Here is a 15435-nt window from a genome sequence, read left to right on the forward strand (position 1 = left end):
TAAAACAAAGGACATCTTCATGTTGAACAAAAAATATCAACACATAAAAAAAAATAGATTTTTCAAAATTCCATGTGAATGAATTGGTTCATGGATTACTAAAAACATTGTTCAAACAACAAAAATGATAATAATTCATGAATACGAAAAAATCATTTGAGAACAAGATCTCCAACATTTCGACGGTTTATTAATAAAAACAATAAAAGTCGGAATGAAAACAGCAAATTTGAAGCCTGCCAAACGGAATCTTTCAGAGGAACTGCATCGCCAATGCGTGACCGGTCGTTTAGACCTTCTATTGCCAAGTCTCCTTTTTCTTTTTCTCTCTTCAGCATTTCTCAATTCCATTTCCAACAAAGTTCAACCTCCCCAGCACTGTCCCTCTTGCCATAGCCCCATTCTCTCCATACACCCGCTTTTCCATCCTTTTCTTGTCTTCACAGCTCAGCGCAGAAACATACGCACAGTGCAGCATGTGCACTTCCACCTTCTCCAGCGCTCGCATTGCTGTCCGCGCGACAAGATCCACAGACAGCTCGCACGCAACAAACTCAACAACCCTCGCGATGAGATGCCCGGACAGCTGGAACAGAACACCGCACTTCCCCTCAAAATCAAAATTGATGTTGTGCTCCTGGCAGTTCGAAAAGAACTGCCCGTGCGGCACACGTGACAGCTCCGGCTCGTAGAACAGCTGTGCTATCACAAAGCTGCGTGTCGCTGCTGGAGAGAGGCAAGCACACGCCTGTGCAGAGGCGCTGGCTGGGCCACACGCCGCCTGAGGAGACACTCTCTCCACACCTGCCACCTGGCGCGGCGAGACCGACCTGTGTGCTCCGTTCGAACAGCCCTGAGGCCGAGCACAGGCAGAATGTGCAGAATCAAAGGACGGAGCACGCACATGCAAAGCGGCTGTGCTGCTGCGGCGCGGAAGGAGGTAGTTTCCAGACGCAATCTCGATGCCCCCCTGCAGCAGATACGACATCCACCGGAACGCCGACGACGCTGCCAGCGGGCCCACTGAAAGATCCACCGCACACATCCGCAGCGACTCCCACTCGTCCACAAACACACAATACGAAACACTAAACACCCCAATCATCCCTTTCCCATGGCACACTTGCCCAATCGCATACGTCGCATCCCGCAGAGCAATCGACGGCACACTTTCCTGCGACACAACCGCCCCTATCGCAACAAACTCGTCCATCCTCTCTCTCTGCCTGTCCGAGCTCAAATGCAACGACACTCCATCTGATGCCAAACACCCTCCCCCACACGCACACCCTTCTCTTCTCTTCTCTCTCCTCCCAAACAGCCTCTCCTCAATAAACGTGATACTCATCGTCCCGTCCGGCTGTATCATCCATTCCACAAACAGCTTCACAGCAATCCGCTCCCGCTCTGCACACAGCTCTGTTAGGCACCTCCGCCACCATCTTCATCACCAGATAGTCTCGCCAGCTCCCATACGCACTCTCGTCAACCAGCGTCACCCACTCCGGGTGCGCAGGAACACTAAGCAGTGATTACACATCTAGAATCTGTCCCTCTTCCTCCTCTTCCTCTTCCTCTTCCTTCTCCAAATCAATGGAGTTGCCCTCTCTCCCTGACTCCTCATTCATCCCTTAGCCATTCGCAGACATTTCCACCTGTTCCTCATCTTTCCCCACATTTTCTTCTCTTCCATTTGAAGCTATACTCAATGATCCATCTGCTGCTTCCTCTTCTGCTCTTCTGAAATCTCCTGTTGGATGCTATAAGATGGAGAAGTGCTGCACACTTCTGGTCCCACTGAATGCAACTTGTCCGCCTCAGTCTCTACCTTCACAAACCTCAGCCGACTCAGCCCAAGCGCCTCCACATTCAACGGCGCCATCGCTTCTTCCAGCTTCCCCTGGATCTCTTTCATTCTCTCCACAAACTCTCTGTGCGCTGTAGGATACACGCATTTCACTTCATTCTCATCACCTTCCTCTGCCTCTTCACTTTCTCCTTCCTCTGTCTCTTCTCTCTCCTCCCGAACAGCCAATGCAATTGCGGCAGGCAACAAATTCACATCCTTCATCCTCATCCCTACAGGCTACAGCCCCTTCTCCAGAATCTCCCCCACTTTGCACGCAGAAACACCTTGCTCCATCACTTTTTCGCTCAGTTTCGTCACTCAGTACGCATCTTCTTCAGAGGTTCAAACACCAGATGTGCAATTTCGAACGAAATCTACAGGAGACCAAACGCATTTTTGTTTCGTTGATAATAATTCATTTCCACAGCCCAAAGCTCTGCTTGCTTCATGATTCAATATTTATTAAAACAGTCTTTTTCACATTAGTGGAATAAGAGTTAGAGTGAAAAAGTATCTCCAAGAGCTTCATATTATTCTACAACATAATACTTTTGATCAGTAGAGTGCGCTTTATCACAATGTTTCCTCAACATTGCTTCTCGAGCTCATTGTGATGGCTTCTTTTGACTTGCATAAATTTCACCTGCATCCGGCAAAGAAAACATCAAAGGAATTTGATAATGTTCATCATTCCTTCCCATGCGAATGAAGCAGTCATCGTTGACAATCTTTGCTTTTGAAGTGTGAGAGGACGTGAAGAATATTCATCCTTCGATATCGATGCATCTGACTTACCCCTTTTCTTTGCATCTGAAATGGCGAAAAGAAGAGGTTTGTTGCGTATTGCGAAGAAGAAGGGGAGGATAAAGAGAAAGATTATGAAGAAGATGAAGAATTTGAAAATTCCAAGAGAAGAAGCGATTTGTGAGATGTCTTTTCTGCAAGACTCTTTTTTGAGATAAACCTTCATATCAGACAGAAGCTCCATCAGAAGTATAAGCACGATATTAACATTCGGATAAGAAAAGTCGATATACCATAAATTCTCTCCTAAATCAGTGAAAGCTCAAATGGATCAGGGGTCTTTCGTGTGAAAAGTTGAAACATGATGTTATGCAGGTAATGAAGGAATAACTGTTTGGCGCAAACACCGCATGAATCAAATGATTTATAAACGAACAAATCAGTCCCAGAAACGAAGAATGCTGCACTTGCTGCTTTCTGCTCATTCTGATATTTTTGATGAAAATTGACTTTCATCTTGTTGTGCATTTCATCACTTTGTTTTCACTATTGACACATAGGCTATTGGACAATATTTTCGTTGATAGATCATATCCCACTAATTATTCATTTTTGCACTAAAAAATAATTTCCAGATTTTTTGAATCTTTTTTGCGATATTCAAAAGAATAAATAAGTATTTTATAGGCCTCTGCGACACACATTTTTCGAGAACAATTTGTCGGTCGAGAAATTTTTCTTTTGTCGAAAATATTAAAATGATTGTTTCTTCCCAAACTTTGCTTTTCGTGAATATATCTAACTCACCACAACCAAAACAATAGGTTTGAGTAGCTCTTTTTTTATTTTTATTTTATATTACCATAATAATAACATATTTTGTATTTTGAAAACAAATAAGAAATTTATCAAAAAACTGGAGAAGATAGATGAAAGGAATCAAAAAGTCTGTTGTTTTGTATTAAATACAATAATTTGGGATGGAAGTTTTTTGAGATGTTTTTGCTGCTGATATGGATTTGATTAATGGAGATAATTTTAACGTTGTTTTTTTAAATGCTCGAAGAAAAATTACTCATGAATAAAAACTATTCTGTTCATCTTCTTCTTCCTCTATTTCTTCCTCAAATCTTCCTTCATTTGCATCTCAAACATTTCCTCGGCAAAATCAGAAGACAATTTGATTTCGTATGCTTTTCGATCATTTTTGAGAAGAATTCTATTTCATCTTCATCATTTTCTTCAAAACAATAAAGAAAATGATATTTTTTTCTTTTTTTGTATTGTTTTCTGTGTGAAAAAAGGAGAAGAAGAGAAAATATCAGTTGAAATTACTTAAAATTACTTTTTCTTAAACTCCTTTTTCGATTTTTTCATTTATTATTTCATCATCATCTTTTTCCTCTTCTTCTTCAATTTGTTTCTCTCCTTCTCAAATTTGTGCTTATTTCAAACAGCATCAATGTGTCGAAGTGCATTTTTGAATAGCCAAAAAGACATTGTGAGAAGAGGCTTATACGCTTTTTGCTGAAATGACTGATCATGCACTGAAACTTCTACATATTTTTTTATTTTTTCAAAGGCGACAAAAAAAATGTGTTGTTATTTTACATATTTGTTTTATTAGATTTATATGATTATTGAACAAAAAAGCTGTCATATGGCAAAATTTTTTTGAAAAATTCCATTTGTTTAATTTTCAAATAAAATTTTAACTTCATATTTTTATCAAATTTCTGTTCCCACTCACGAAACTTTTCTGAAATGGAAATAATAACATTGTTTTGGTTCTGTTTCCATTTCAGTGAATATCTATTAGTGGGAACAGAAATTTGTTGAAATTATAAAATTTTTGTTTTTTTTGAAAATTAAACAAATGGATTTTTTCAAAAAAATTTTGCCATATGATTCACCACGAGTGCTATTTGTGCAAACAGATCTTATTGTTCAACGTTTGTTATTTTGCTAATTTGCACCATTGTCCAAAAAATGAGTGTTTCTTTTGTTTTTTCTCCCAATCTTTTTCCAATTCAAGAATCAGAACTAACTTTCACATTTGTTTTACACAAGAAGCGAGCAAAGCTCATCAAGGCTTTGCCTTCATATACAATCATCGACGAGCGGAATGTATCGTTGTCACAGATGGGCGTCATATCGCCAGCGCATTGAGTGATTTAAAAGGAGACGATGAAGAAAAAATTGCTCGAGCATAATGACTTCATTGAAGCAGAGCCAGCAGAACTGGATCCTTCGCGAAAGAAAAAGAAAAGCAGAAGAACAAAATGCTGATGAAAGCTGAGCTGAAAACATGGAAGATTCAGAAGAAGACAGATATCCAAAATGAAGAAGTGACAAATTTTCATCAAAATGACAAGTGAAAGACAAAAGAACTGGGAAAATGAAGACGAACCAGTTGAAAGAAAAAAAACAAAGAAGAAAGATAAAGTGCCACACCAAATCGAAAAAACGAAACAAGTTTTGATTTTGAAGCAAGCATTGGTGTGATAAATTCAGTTCTTGAAGAATCAGAAGAAGAATGTGATAAAGAAGAAAAAGATGATGACTATGAAGGCGAAGAAGACGGGGAAGCTACACAAAGCGAAGAGAACAAGTACGAAGATCTGTCGAAGTCGAAGTCAAAATCAATTTACGTTCACTTTCTTTTTTCATCCTGTCTGGATCAGAGTTTTTGGGAGCGGGGCGACTTCTGCAAGCAGCCCAGCATTACAGTGAAGGAGCAGACGATAGAGAAGAACCAAGATTTCAGCTTCTCCGCCCTCTGTCTTTCTCTTTTCCCTTCTGGTTATTGCACTCTTCTTGCAGTCGTGACACGGCGCCCGCTCTTCTTCGGAAACCGCCTAGTGAATACGATTGAAGTTGTGCCACTGCCACTGAAATTGGAGAATGTGTGTGTGAAGATGGATACATCGCTCGAAGAGCAGATCAGAACAAAAGTGAATAACATCAGACTGGAAGAGAATGGGATTGACAATGGTTTGTGAATGAAAGTGTTCATGTTTTAATGAAGATTTGACTCTCACCTCTTGCTTTTATTTGTATATTTATTTTATTTTATTTTCCCCTTTCTAACAATCAGTCTATCGCCATCCTCTCCCACGCCCTTCGTGTTTTCGTGCACAACACCCACAAAATGCTATCTGAAAAGCCTCTTTCGAATTTTCTTGTGAAAAGCAAAGCTTCTTCAATGCAACGCAAAGATGGCAAAATAATGAACATCGTCAATTCCTTCCCTCCTTCAAAAGCCAAAAAAACATCTTTTGTCCGCTTTTGCTGTCTACATCAGCTTTTGACACTGATATTTCAAGTTGAATTTGAACTGCTCATTCCGATCCCACTTCACCATTTTCCTGTTTCAGACGGCTCTTTTTTCTTTTCGAAAAAAGGGAGATTTGAATATGAAGCGCCAAAAGTGAGGATTCCAGATAAGGTGAAGAAGAAAGTTTGTGTCGTGTGGAAGGAATTCAGGCCGTTTGAGGCGAGTTCGGAGAGAGAGAGAGAGAGAGAGAGAGAGAGAGAGAGAGAGAGAGAGAGAGAGAGAGAGAAAGAGAAAGAGAGAGAAAGAGAAAGAGAAAGAGAGAGAGAGAGAAAGAGAGAAAGAGAGAGAGAGAGAGAGAGAGAGAGAGAGAGAGAGAGAGAGAAAGAGAGAAAGAGAGAAAGAGAAAGAGAAAGAGAGAGAGAGAGAGAGAGAGAAAGAGAGAGAGAGAGAAAGAGAGAGAGAGAGAGAGAGAGAGAGAGAGAGAGAGAGAGAGAGAGAGAGAGAGAGAGAGAGAGAGAGAGAGAGAAGGAGAAGAAGAGAGAGGAAGGAGACGAGGAAGATGGAGAAGAGAGATAGCGATGATGATGAGGATGAAAGTGACGATGATGAAAACGATGAAGAAGATAATGGCGATGATGACGACGATAGTGAAGCATTTAGCAACCCAAGCAAAGGAAAACTTTTGCGAAAGCAATTATAAAAACTTAAACAAAAAGAGTTCTTTTAACTTCATCGTCTATTCTTCTTCTTTCATTTCAACTCACATTCGTATCATCCCAATAAAATCTTCCAATCATTCTTCCTCTTCCTTCTCCTCTTCCGCCTCCTCCTCCTCCTCCTCTTCCTCCTCTTCTTCTTCCTCTTCTTCTTTTTTTCTTCTTCTTCTTCATAATCTTCTTCTTCCACTTATTCCTCTTCATTACATGAATTATTTTGTTTTAAACATTCTTCTTCCTACACTTCTTATTCTTCTTCTTCCACTTTTCGCATTCTCTCTTCTTTCAAACAATTTCTTTCGACAAATGTGATGTTCTTCACTCCATTGGTCTGCATTATCATTTGAGCAACCTTCTTTTCCACAGTCCTCTTCGGCTTCGCATACAGCTCCATCTGCTCCTTTATCTCCATTTCAGTTTCCTAATGTTCATTTCATCTCACAAACGCACTCCAATGGAACAACATTTCACCCTCTGGATAATACGAAATTATCTAAACTTCGTTTCATTCACTTTTTTTGTAAAGAAAATGGTATTTCTTCACTTATAATTTATCACGGTTTCATGTTATAGAAAAAGAATCGCATCATTCGTTATTGCGCAAATTTGAACTTTGAACAAAAGATATTTACAACTATTAAGAATAATAATCGTCTTCAAACAACCTTTTTATCGATTCATGGAGTTGCTACAATAATAAAATGTTATTTTTGAAACAACGTTATCAAATATGAATCAAAAATAAAAAACAAAAAACAAAAAACAAAATGTTTGTCGTTTGAAACACACAAAACTCTGTTTCTTCTTGTTAATTGTGATCAAAAAGTCTTGTTTGAACAATGCAACATTTGAAATAATATTTTACCGAATCATTGAACTTCAAAATAAGAAATCAAAGCAAGCCTGATTCAAAAATAAAAAAAAAGTTAAATCTTCAAGTGAGCGAAAGTCTTATTGTAAAAAAAAAATTAGCAATTAATAAATAATCATTAATATTCTTTCATATCTTAAAACTCGACTGATCTTTGTCAAACGACTGATCTTTGTCGTTCGACTGATCTCGACAAAGATCTGTCGATAACCCATTTTCATTAAATGAATTTTTGAAAAAATTTTTTTGATTTATCATTTCCATATTAAATTATCATATTGATCGATATAAAAACATAAATAATGATTTTATTTCGTTTTTTTCTTTAAAATAAATAAAAATAAATAAAAAATATTTTTCATAATAATAAATAAAACTGGACAAAATTGTCGGTCGACCTGTCGAGTTGTTTTAAAAATGTATGTCGGTCGCAGAGGCCTAGTATTTTAATTGAGGATTTGAAAATTTTTTCATTTTTGATAAAAATCAAATTTTTGATCTTTAGTGGGTTATGATCAAAATTTTTAATTGTTCAATAACATTTGAATGAAGAATAATTCGGACGAAAAAAGTGGATATTCATGTTAAACTTATCAAACTCAATGAAAATATGTTATAAAAATTTTTTCAACAGGTCGTGCATAAAATGCTTGAATGTCCATATTTTCCCCCAAATATTCAAAACGAAATTTTTGACAGAAAAAATATGATTTCAAAAATAATTACCAATATTTGAACAAGAACCCTTTGTTTATAATACTGTTGTGAAAAATTCAGCATTTGAATATAAATTCTACATAGAAAGGCAAACAACCTATGAAAAAATAAACTTCCCCAAAAAATTATGATTCCAAAAATAGTCGCCCAAATTTATCATAAGCCTCTGCGACAGAAGTTTTATCGTTTTTTAAAAGGGCGATCTGAATTTCTTTTATCAATACATCATTTTTAATTCTTATTTGGAAAACTTATTATTCGAAAATAATAAACTAATTATTCGAAATAAATCATTTGAGGGTTTTTGAACAAATAATTTTTTGTGAAAAATTGGTTTTTGGCTGAATGAAGGAAAGAGATGAAAATATAATGTTCAATCAATATTTGTGAAAATGATGAAAAGTTGAATCTCTTTCTATATTATTTATCAAAATATATGAAAATTTCAAAATTTTTAGAAAAAAATCATCTTCATGGAAATATGATAATTTTCAAATGCATTCACCTCATATGGTTCAATAAGCATTGTTCAACCTCAACATTTTATTTGTATCAATTTAAGATGTTGAAAACAACTTTAACATTCCGAATGAACATTTTTTAATTTTTTCAATGGTGAAAAATATATGTTTTCAACATCTTAAATTGATACAAATAAAATGTTGAGGTTGAACAATGCTAATTGAACCATATGAGGTGAATGCATTTGAAAATTATCATATTTCCATGAAGATGATTTTTTTCTAAAAATTTTGAAATTTTCATATATTTTGATAAATAATATAGAAAGAGATTCAACTTTTCATCATTTTCACAAATATTGATTGAACATTATATTTTCATCTCTTTCCTTCATTCAGCCAAAAACCAATTTTTCACAAAAAATTATTTGTTCAAAAACCCTCAAATGATTTATTTCGAATAATTAGTTTATTATTTTCGAATAATAAGTTTTCCAAATAAGAATTAAAAATGGTGTAAGTTTATCAAATGCAATATTTATGCTAATAAAGTAACAAAAACAAGTCAGATTTACAATTTTTAATAATTGAAGAAGCATCCATTGATTGAGTTTTGATTTATCAAAAACTTATAAATAACGTTTTCTTAAACCTGTGGAAAGGAAAAAGCAGTGTCATGCAAATGAAAATGAACGATACGAATATATTTTTATGTCATAATATTTTTCCTCGGCTTAACAATAATAAAATTTGTGAATTGAATGAAGATTATGTATTTTTTCTATGATGAAAAATTTAAAAATTTATTTATAATATATACATGATCAATTAATTTCATGAAACAAACAATTTTAACTGCTTTTCTGTTAATTGAATATTGTTTAATTTCATTGACTTTTTCCGAACAGAGTGTAAATACATGGGCAGAAGTATCATCGACAAAATACTTCCTCAGAGATCATTCAATGACTTACGTTTCTCCCAATGAAATATATGTTTTTGGGGGAGCTGATAAAGCTGCAGCCGTTCAAAACTCATTATATCGTTTGTCTGGAGATAAATTTGAGCAACTGGTCACTCAAGAACCAAGGACAGAACTTTATAAACATGCTGCCACAAGAATTTCAGTTGGAGAAAACAAATTGGGAATGCTAGTAAGTGGAGGAATTGGAAAAGATGGCAAAGCAAGCAAAAAATGCTATGTACTTAAAAAAGAACAAGAAGTTCATTGGAATAACATGGAAGATCTTCCAGAAGCATTGTATTATCACACCATGGCTTCAACTGATGATGGAAAAATTGTTGTTGCATATGGCGGCTTTACGACAGTTGATGAAAAGCCTTTGCCTTCACATAATTTATATATGTATAATTTCGGTTTGTAGCATATCTATTAAAATTTCATTTATTTAATTAATAATTATTTACATAATCTTAAGATAAAACTCCTCAAAAATGGATCAAGATTACATATGCAACTGATAAACCTGTACCTCCAGCTGTTCAATCAAAATTGACCTTTGATGAGTATGCAAATCTTTAAATAATCATTTTAAAAGATATTAATATTATTCTTTGAAATTCATTAAAAAACAAAATTAAATACAATTTCCATTAATTCAATCATACTATTTTATAACCTTTCATATTCATATTTTTTTGACGTTTGAACTTATCTTATTTCTAGGAAACAAAACGATAATTACATTTTTCATCTAACTGGCGGTAGATGCGAAAAGTCTGGAGATAATGTCATTTTATGGAAACTTACAATAAGTTTGTTAGAATATGAGTAACATGCACGATTTTTTTTTGAGCTTTTAACATTTATGAGACAATTATTTAAGAAATATATGGAAAGTAATTAAATACTTTTTATTTTCATTTAAAGAGGAAACATTATTTGCACATTCATTCATCTTTTCACATTTTATTTATATGAATATATTTATGAATATTTAATTTTCATATCAACTGCAGCTGCAAATGGAAACGACTACACAGCCGAATGGACAAAAGTGGCTTATCATCCGAGTGCGCTTCCAGCGGTTTGCAGATTTTTTTATAATTTCCATTGATTTGATAGATATTTTCTTTTTAACTATAACGCAACAATTGCAAATAAAATTTGCATTTCTTTTTTATTTTCCATATTTTATTTTTCTATATTGATTTTTTATCTCAAATCTTTTATTTTATTTTATTTTATTTTATTTTATTTTATTTTATTTTATTTTATTTTTATTTTTTTTTTTTTCCTTTTTACAAATATATTTGGTGAACTGCAATTTTAATTGTTCATTTACCAGAGAATGGGCCATCATGCCCATCAAATCGGTCCTGCTTTGTTTTTGTGGGGTGGCTCATCTTCTGAAGCATCATTTTCAATCATCAACACAGGTATTGCAATTCTTTATATGAAACAACATTTTGCTGTATTGCACAAAAATGCAATGACTTAACTTTTTTTTTTTCACTTTGAACTTGTTTTATCATTTTGCTATTTTTTTGAATTCTTTTTTTTTAAAACTTTTGCAATATTTTTTTTATTCAACTTGATTTTCTTTTGCCATCACTATCATTTTTTCATTTTCCTTTTTGTTTATTTCTTTGCGACAATCATTCTTTTTATGTCTTTTTCTCCACTGAATCCAATTTGCAATCAATCAATCAATCAATCAATCGATGATAACTGACATGCTTCATCTCAGACGACCGCACGTGGCAGCCACTTGAGCCGCGGAGTCTGGTTGAGCCGCCTCAGATCCACCTGTTTGCCTCCTGCTACGACGAAGACAACCAGCGTGTGATTGTGCACGGAGGGTCGATATTCTCCGAGGACAAAGCAACAATGACAGATTCTCTGTGGTATTTCCAGATTGACAAGTGCAACCAGCACCCCAGCTGCGCATCTTGTGCGGAAAACAACTGCGTCTGGTGCTCAACAAAAGGAAGATGCATCGGAGGAAAGGCAGCAGCAAATGGAGATTCAGACTCTGGTATAAATTGATTATTCATTTGTTGACTTAAAATTAATTCATATACTTGTTCAATTTTTTTGCACTACAATACTTTTTTCGCTGCTCTTCCTTAACGCTTTGTTGAATGATTACTGCTACTATTTTAATGTTTTGGAACAACTTTAAACAATATTTCAAAATTTCCTTCCCTCCTACATGCCCCCCCCTCCCCACTTCCCCTCCCTCCATAACAAGCACTGAAACCCGATGCTGAGTCGTGTTCTGTCTATGTGTCAGACAAGAACCAATGCAACCAAGGGGACAAAGGATGCTGGGCATTCGACAGCTGCGGTGCCTGCACAGCGAATGGGCGGTGTGGATGGTGCCAAGAGATGAGCGGGCAGCCTGCTGCATCCATGGGCTGCTTTGAAGGCACAGCCACGTCTCCTTATTTGGGCACGTGTGTGGCGTGGACGAGCAAAACAGATGAATGCGACAAGATCGAAATCGAAGTGGCGTGTATCAATCCACAAGTGGAAGACACACTGTTTTCAGGCACTTCAACGTGGGTGTCGTGGTATACAAGGAACAGACAAGGAGAAGGATTGAAATTCGATGTTGTTGTTGTGTATAAAGCTGGACAGGAAGGTCAACAGGAAAAAGTTCTGAAAAATAATGTTCCAGCTGATGGCTTTGTCGAGTGGAGCATACCAAAAGATACTAACTTGCAGGGAAAATGCAATGTTCTGTTTCGAGCTACAAGCGATCAAAAAGTTCTTTTGACCATTCCTGTGGTCATCGGTGAAGCACATGTTGAAGTGTGGTCGCCGTCAGAAAACGAAGTGGTGACGAAAGATGAGATGAGCATCTCCTGGGATTTTTCCTTTTCGCTGGAGTATGTGACGCTGGAACTGTACAAGGATGGCGTTCTCAACAAGACGATCGCCAGTTCTGTGTCGAACTATGGGTACTACCAATGGGATGCGTTTGAGGCGAAAGTGGTGAATGGAGACAAGTACACAGTGCAGATTAAGTGGGTGAAAGAAGAGACAGCCAGTTCAGCTAGCCATTCATCAGCATCGAACATGCTTGTGGAGCAGGAAGGAGCAGAATCCAGAGAAAAGCTGTTTGGAAAGAGTGTGCAACAGAAGATTGGAGAGTCGAAGCCATTTTCAATCCAACTGAGTGAGACATACATCACAATCACCTCGCCCACAAAGGGGACGAAGCTGTCGTCTGGAGAAGAGGTGGTGATTGAGTGGGAGACCAATCGCCCAGCAAAGGAGACGAATGTGTATCTGATGAGAGGGTTTGACAAGCAGCGGGCAGACTTGGTGATGACAGTGGCGAGCAAAGTGGAGAAGGAGAAGCAAAAGGTGTCATGGGTGGTGGATGTTGATGATGACGATTATGACTACTTCTTTTTGATTGAGGACAGCGCAGTGACACGCCAGGGGACGTCTCCCTTTTTCAACATCATTGCCACCAGCCTCATTCCATCCATTGCTGGCAGCACGCCTGGCGCTGAGCAGCACATCGGAGACAAAGTTGAAGTGGAGTGGGAGTACCACGGCGGATCCAGCCCTTTCTCAGTCACACTCGTCCCGCAGAACGGGCAGCGCATCAGCATCGCCACGGAGCTCTCTCCGGACGTCCGCTCTTTCTCTTTCTCTCTGCCAGCTTCGATGGAACATGGCACACTCTATGTGGTGGAAGTGACTGCAACCAACTGGAAGAACGGAGTTTCTGGCACAACAGCACCGTTCAAGGCGATTGCGCCAGGCGCGTTTGCCATTCGGAGCATCGGGTCGGTGATAGCAATATCTGTGATTGCAGTTGCAGTTATTGCTGCACTGTTTTTGTTCTATTTTTGTTTCTACAGGAAGAGCAGGCTGGGAGGATTTCAACAGATTTAAGTCAAATGTTCAAAAAAATATAAATATATATGTGAGAAGGCATGGTGTATGTCATTTGACAGAGTATTATTTGGTGATATTTCGAGTAAACTTGGCATTCATTTTTTTACAACTCGTCATATGGAGGATACAAAGAAGAGAGTGTCCTTTTTTATTATGTGAGTAATTTCTATTCTTCTTATTCTTTAAATATTTTCACCTCAAAATTATCTTCTTTGTTGACTCTGATATGATAACTTGGCTCCAATCAACAAAAATCTGAAAAAGCTTTTTTTAATGAACACGATTTATTACAAATAATTAATTTACATAAAAATGAAATGGGGAAATAAAGATAATACCATATTTTATTTCTTCTTTCCCATAACAAAATTTACACGCTCTTTTCAGTTAAATACATGACCGAAGAGCTGGACACAACAAGTGACGAAGAGTTGGCAAGAGCTTTGCAACAAGAGTTAGACGAGGAAGCAAAAGAATATCAACATAATGAATTTCCAGATGGAGTTTATTCAGTTTTCTCAACAACCGCGTCTGGGCTACCCAAACAAGGTAAAGCCAAAGCCCATCAATCATTTCAATCCACAGTTGTCTGTGGAATTCGTGGAGAGGAAAATAAAACCCTGGAAGAACAACATGCAGAAGCATTGGAACTTGACGAGCTGGATGATGCCATTGACGAAGAATATAATGAATTAACGGGTTCGTTTTTCATTTGCTTTTTCATGCAAAAATAATGTTCTTTGTTTTTTTCCTTTGTTTTTAGAATTTAAAGATCAAGAAATAAATCAACATCTTTCAATAAATGATATCTTATTGAATCAAATCAAGGTTAAACCAAAAGTGAACGCGACTAAACAACAAGAAGATGACGAATATGAAGAGGAAGAGGATGAAGAAGAAGGAGATGAAGAATCTTATTCTCAGTTTTCTGAAAAACCATCAACAACAAAAAAAGTTTGCAATTTACCTAATCTGTTAAAAATTTGAATCTTTAACATTACTCTCAGAGAGAAAAACGTCAAGAAATGATGCATGCTATCGCTCAATTGCGAAAGGATAGAGAGCATATGATCCGAGCAACGTTTGTACTCAACACAAATGTGAAAAAACAAAAAGTGAAAATCTTTGATCCGAAGATTTCTATCCAACAACTTTGCAAACTTGGTGTGTATTTTTTTCTTCATTTGAAATAAAAGAGTATTTATGAATTTCTTTTTAAAAATATTTATTTGAATGGAAAAATCTTAACTTTTTTGCAATTATACTCAAAAATCCTTTTTTGGTCGAAAATGTTCTTTTTAGCTGATTCAAGTTTTAACCTGAGAGGGAAAAAACACTTTAGCAAAGTATTTGATAGAAATGGAGATGAAGTTACAAGTATGGATGAACTTTTTGAAGTTGGCGAGAATATTTTGTACTTCTCGTGCGGAGAGGATTGGGGACTTCGCAAGGTTCCTTTTCATCCTCCTCATCGCGATGAAGTAAAAGAACAAGAATCAGAAGATCATGACGATATGGAAGAACAGGAAGGGAAAGAAGAAGAAAAAGAAGAAGGAGAAAAGAAAGAAAACAACGATTCTGTTGAAAATGATAAGGCATCTGAGAAAGACAAAAATCACATTCCACAACAAGATGCACCTGAAGAAACAAATTCGACAAGCAACCCATGAATTTAAATATTGAAAATGTGGATAATAATGTAACTGAAAACTTATTACAAAGTAAAAATGTGCATGATATTTTTTCATTTCGCATATCATAACATATTTTTTATTTTGTTTTTTCTCACATATCATTTCATTTTTATTTCATTTGCACACTTCCTCATTTTTTAACACTGTTAGATTTCCAAACTTTTTGATGTTTTTAAAGATTGGATTTCATTAATTTAAAGAGAATAATTCTAAAGAAAGATATTCTT

At 36.2% G+C, this 15435-nt stretch overlaps 5 protein-coding genes across 5 annotated transcripts; 3 read left to right on the forward strand and 2 right to left on the reverse strand.

The window, feature by feature from the left end:
* On the reverse strand, positions 1-1348 carry MONOS_297 (uncharacterized protein; the record flags this gene model as incomplete). The annotated part of the gene is made up of 1 exon (XM_067872931.1): positions 1-1348. The coding sequence occupies one exon, from the start codon at positions 1346-1348 to the stop codon at positions 332-334; it is 1017 nt and encodes a 338-aa protein (XP_067724384.1). The 3' UTR covers positions 1-331.
* A 357-nt stretch (positions 1349-1705) lies between these two features.
* Positions 1706-2077, reverse strand: MONOS_296 (uncharacterized protein; the record flags this gene model as incomplete). Its single annotated transcript, XM_067872920.1, has 1 exon — positions 1706-2077. The coding sequence occupies one exon, from the start codon at positions 2075-2077 to the stop codon at positions 1706-1708; it is 372 nt and encodes a 123-aa protein (XP_067724385.1).
* Positions 2078-4960: 2883 nt separating this feature from the next.
* On the forward strand, positions 4961-6446 carry MONOS_295 (uncharacterized protein; the record flags this gene model as incomplete). The annotated part of the gene is made up of 3 exons (XM_067872910.1): positions 4961-5092; positions 5278-5587; positions 5971-6446. 3 exons carry the CDS (start codon positions 4961-4963, stop codon positions 6444-6446), a joined length of 918 nt encoding a protein of 305 aa, XP_067724386.1.
* A 3007-nt stretch (positions 6447-9453) lies between these two features.
* MONOS_294 (uncharacterized protein) lies at positions 9454-13792 on the forward strand. Its single transcript, XM_067872899.1, has 7 exons — positions 9454-10012; positions 10075-10162; positions 10323-10411; positions 10616-10683; positions 10945-11035; positions 11347-11634; positions 11851-13792. The coding sequence occupies exons 1-7, from the start codon at positions 9472-9474 to the stop codon at positions 13509-13511; spliced, it is 2826 nt and encodes a 941-aa protein (XP_067724387.1). The 5' UTR covers positions 9454-9471; the 3' UTR covers positions 13512-13792.
* A 117-nt stretch (positions 13793-13909) lies between these two features.
* On the forward strand, positions 13910-15367 carry MONOS_293 (uncharacterized protein; the record flags this gene model as incomplete). Its single annotated transcript, XM_067872887.1, has 4 exons — positions 13910-14213; positions 14278-14468; positions 14522-14678; positions 14817-15367. The coding sequence occupies 4 exons, from the start codon at positions 13910-13912 to the stop codon at positions 15182-15184; spliced, it is 1020 nt and encodes a 339-aa protein (XP_067724388.1). The 3' UTR covers positions 15185-15367.
* Between the last annotated feature and the right edge of the window lie 68 nt (positions 15368-15435).

This window comes from Monocercomonoides exilis, assembly GCF_001643675.1.
Source record: "Monocercomonoides exilis strain PA203 chromosome Unknown scaffold33-1116896, whole genome shotgun sequence".
Classification (NCBI taxonomy): domain Eukaryota; phylum Preaxostyla; order Oxymonadida; family Polymastigidae; genus Monocercomonoides; species Monocercomonoides exilis.

What these genes read in the sequence shown, in the direction of transcription:
- MONOS_294 (XM_067872899.1), top strand. Translation starts at nt 9,472, where the DNA reads ATGAAACAAACAATTTTAACTGCTTTTCTGTTAATTGAATATTGTTTA. An exon ending in TTTATGGAAACTTACAATAA is followed by an intron (nt 10,412 to 10,615) that starts GTTTGTTAGAAT and finishes TATCAACTGCAG; the next exon opens with CTGCAAATGGAAACGACTAC. An exon ending in ATTTTCAATCATCAACACAG is followed by an intron (nt 11,036 to 11,346) that starts GTATTGCAATTC and finishes GCTTCATCTCAG; the next exon opens with ACGACCGCACGTGGCAGCCA.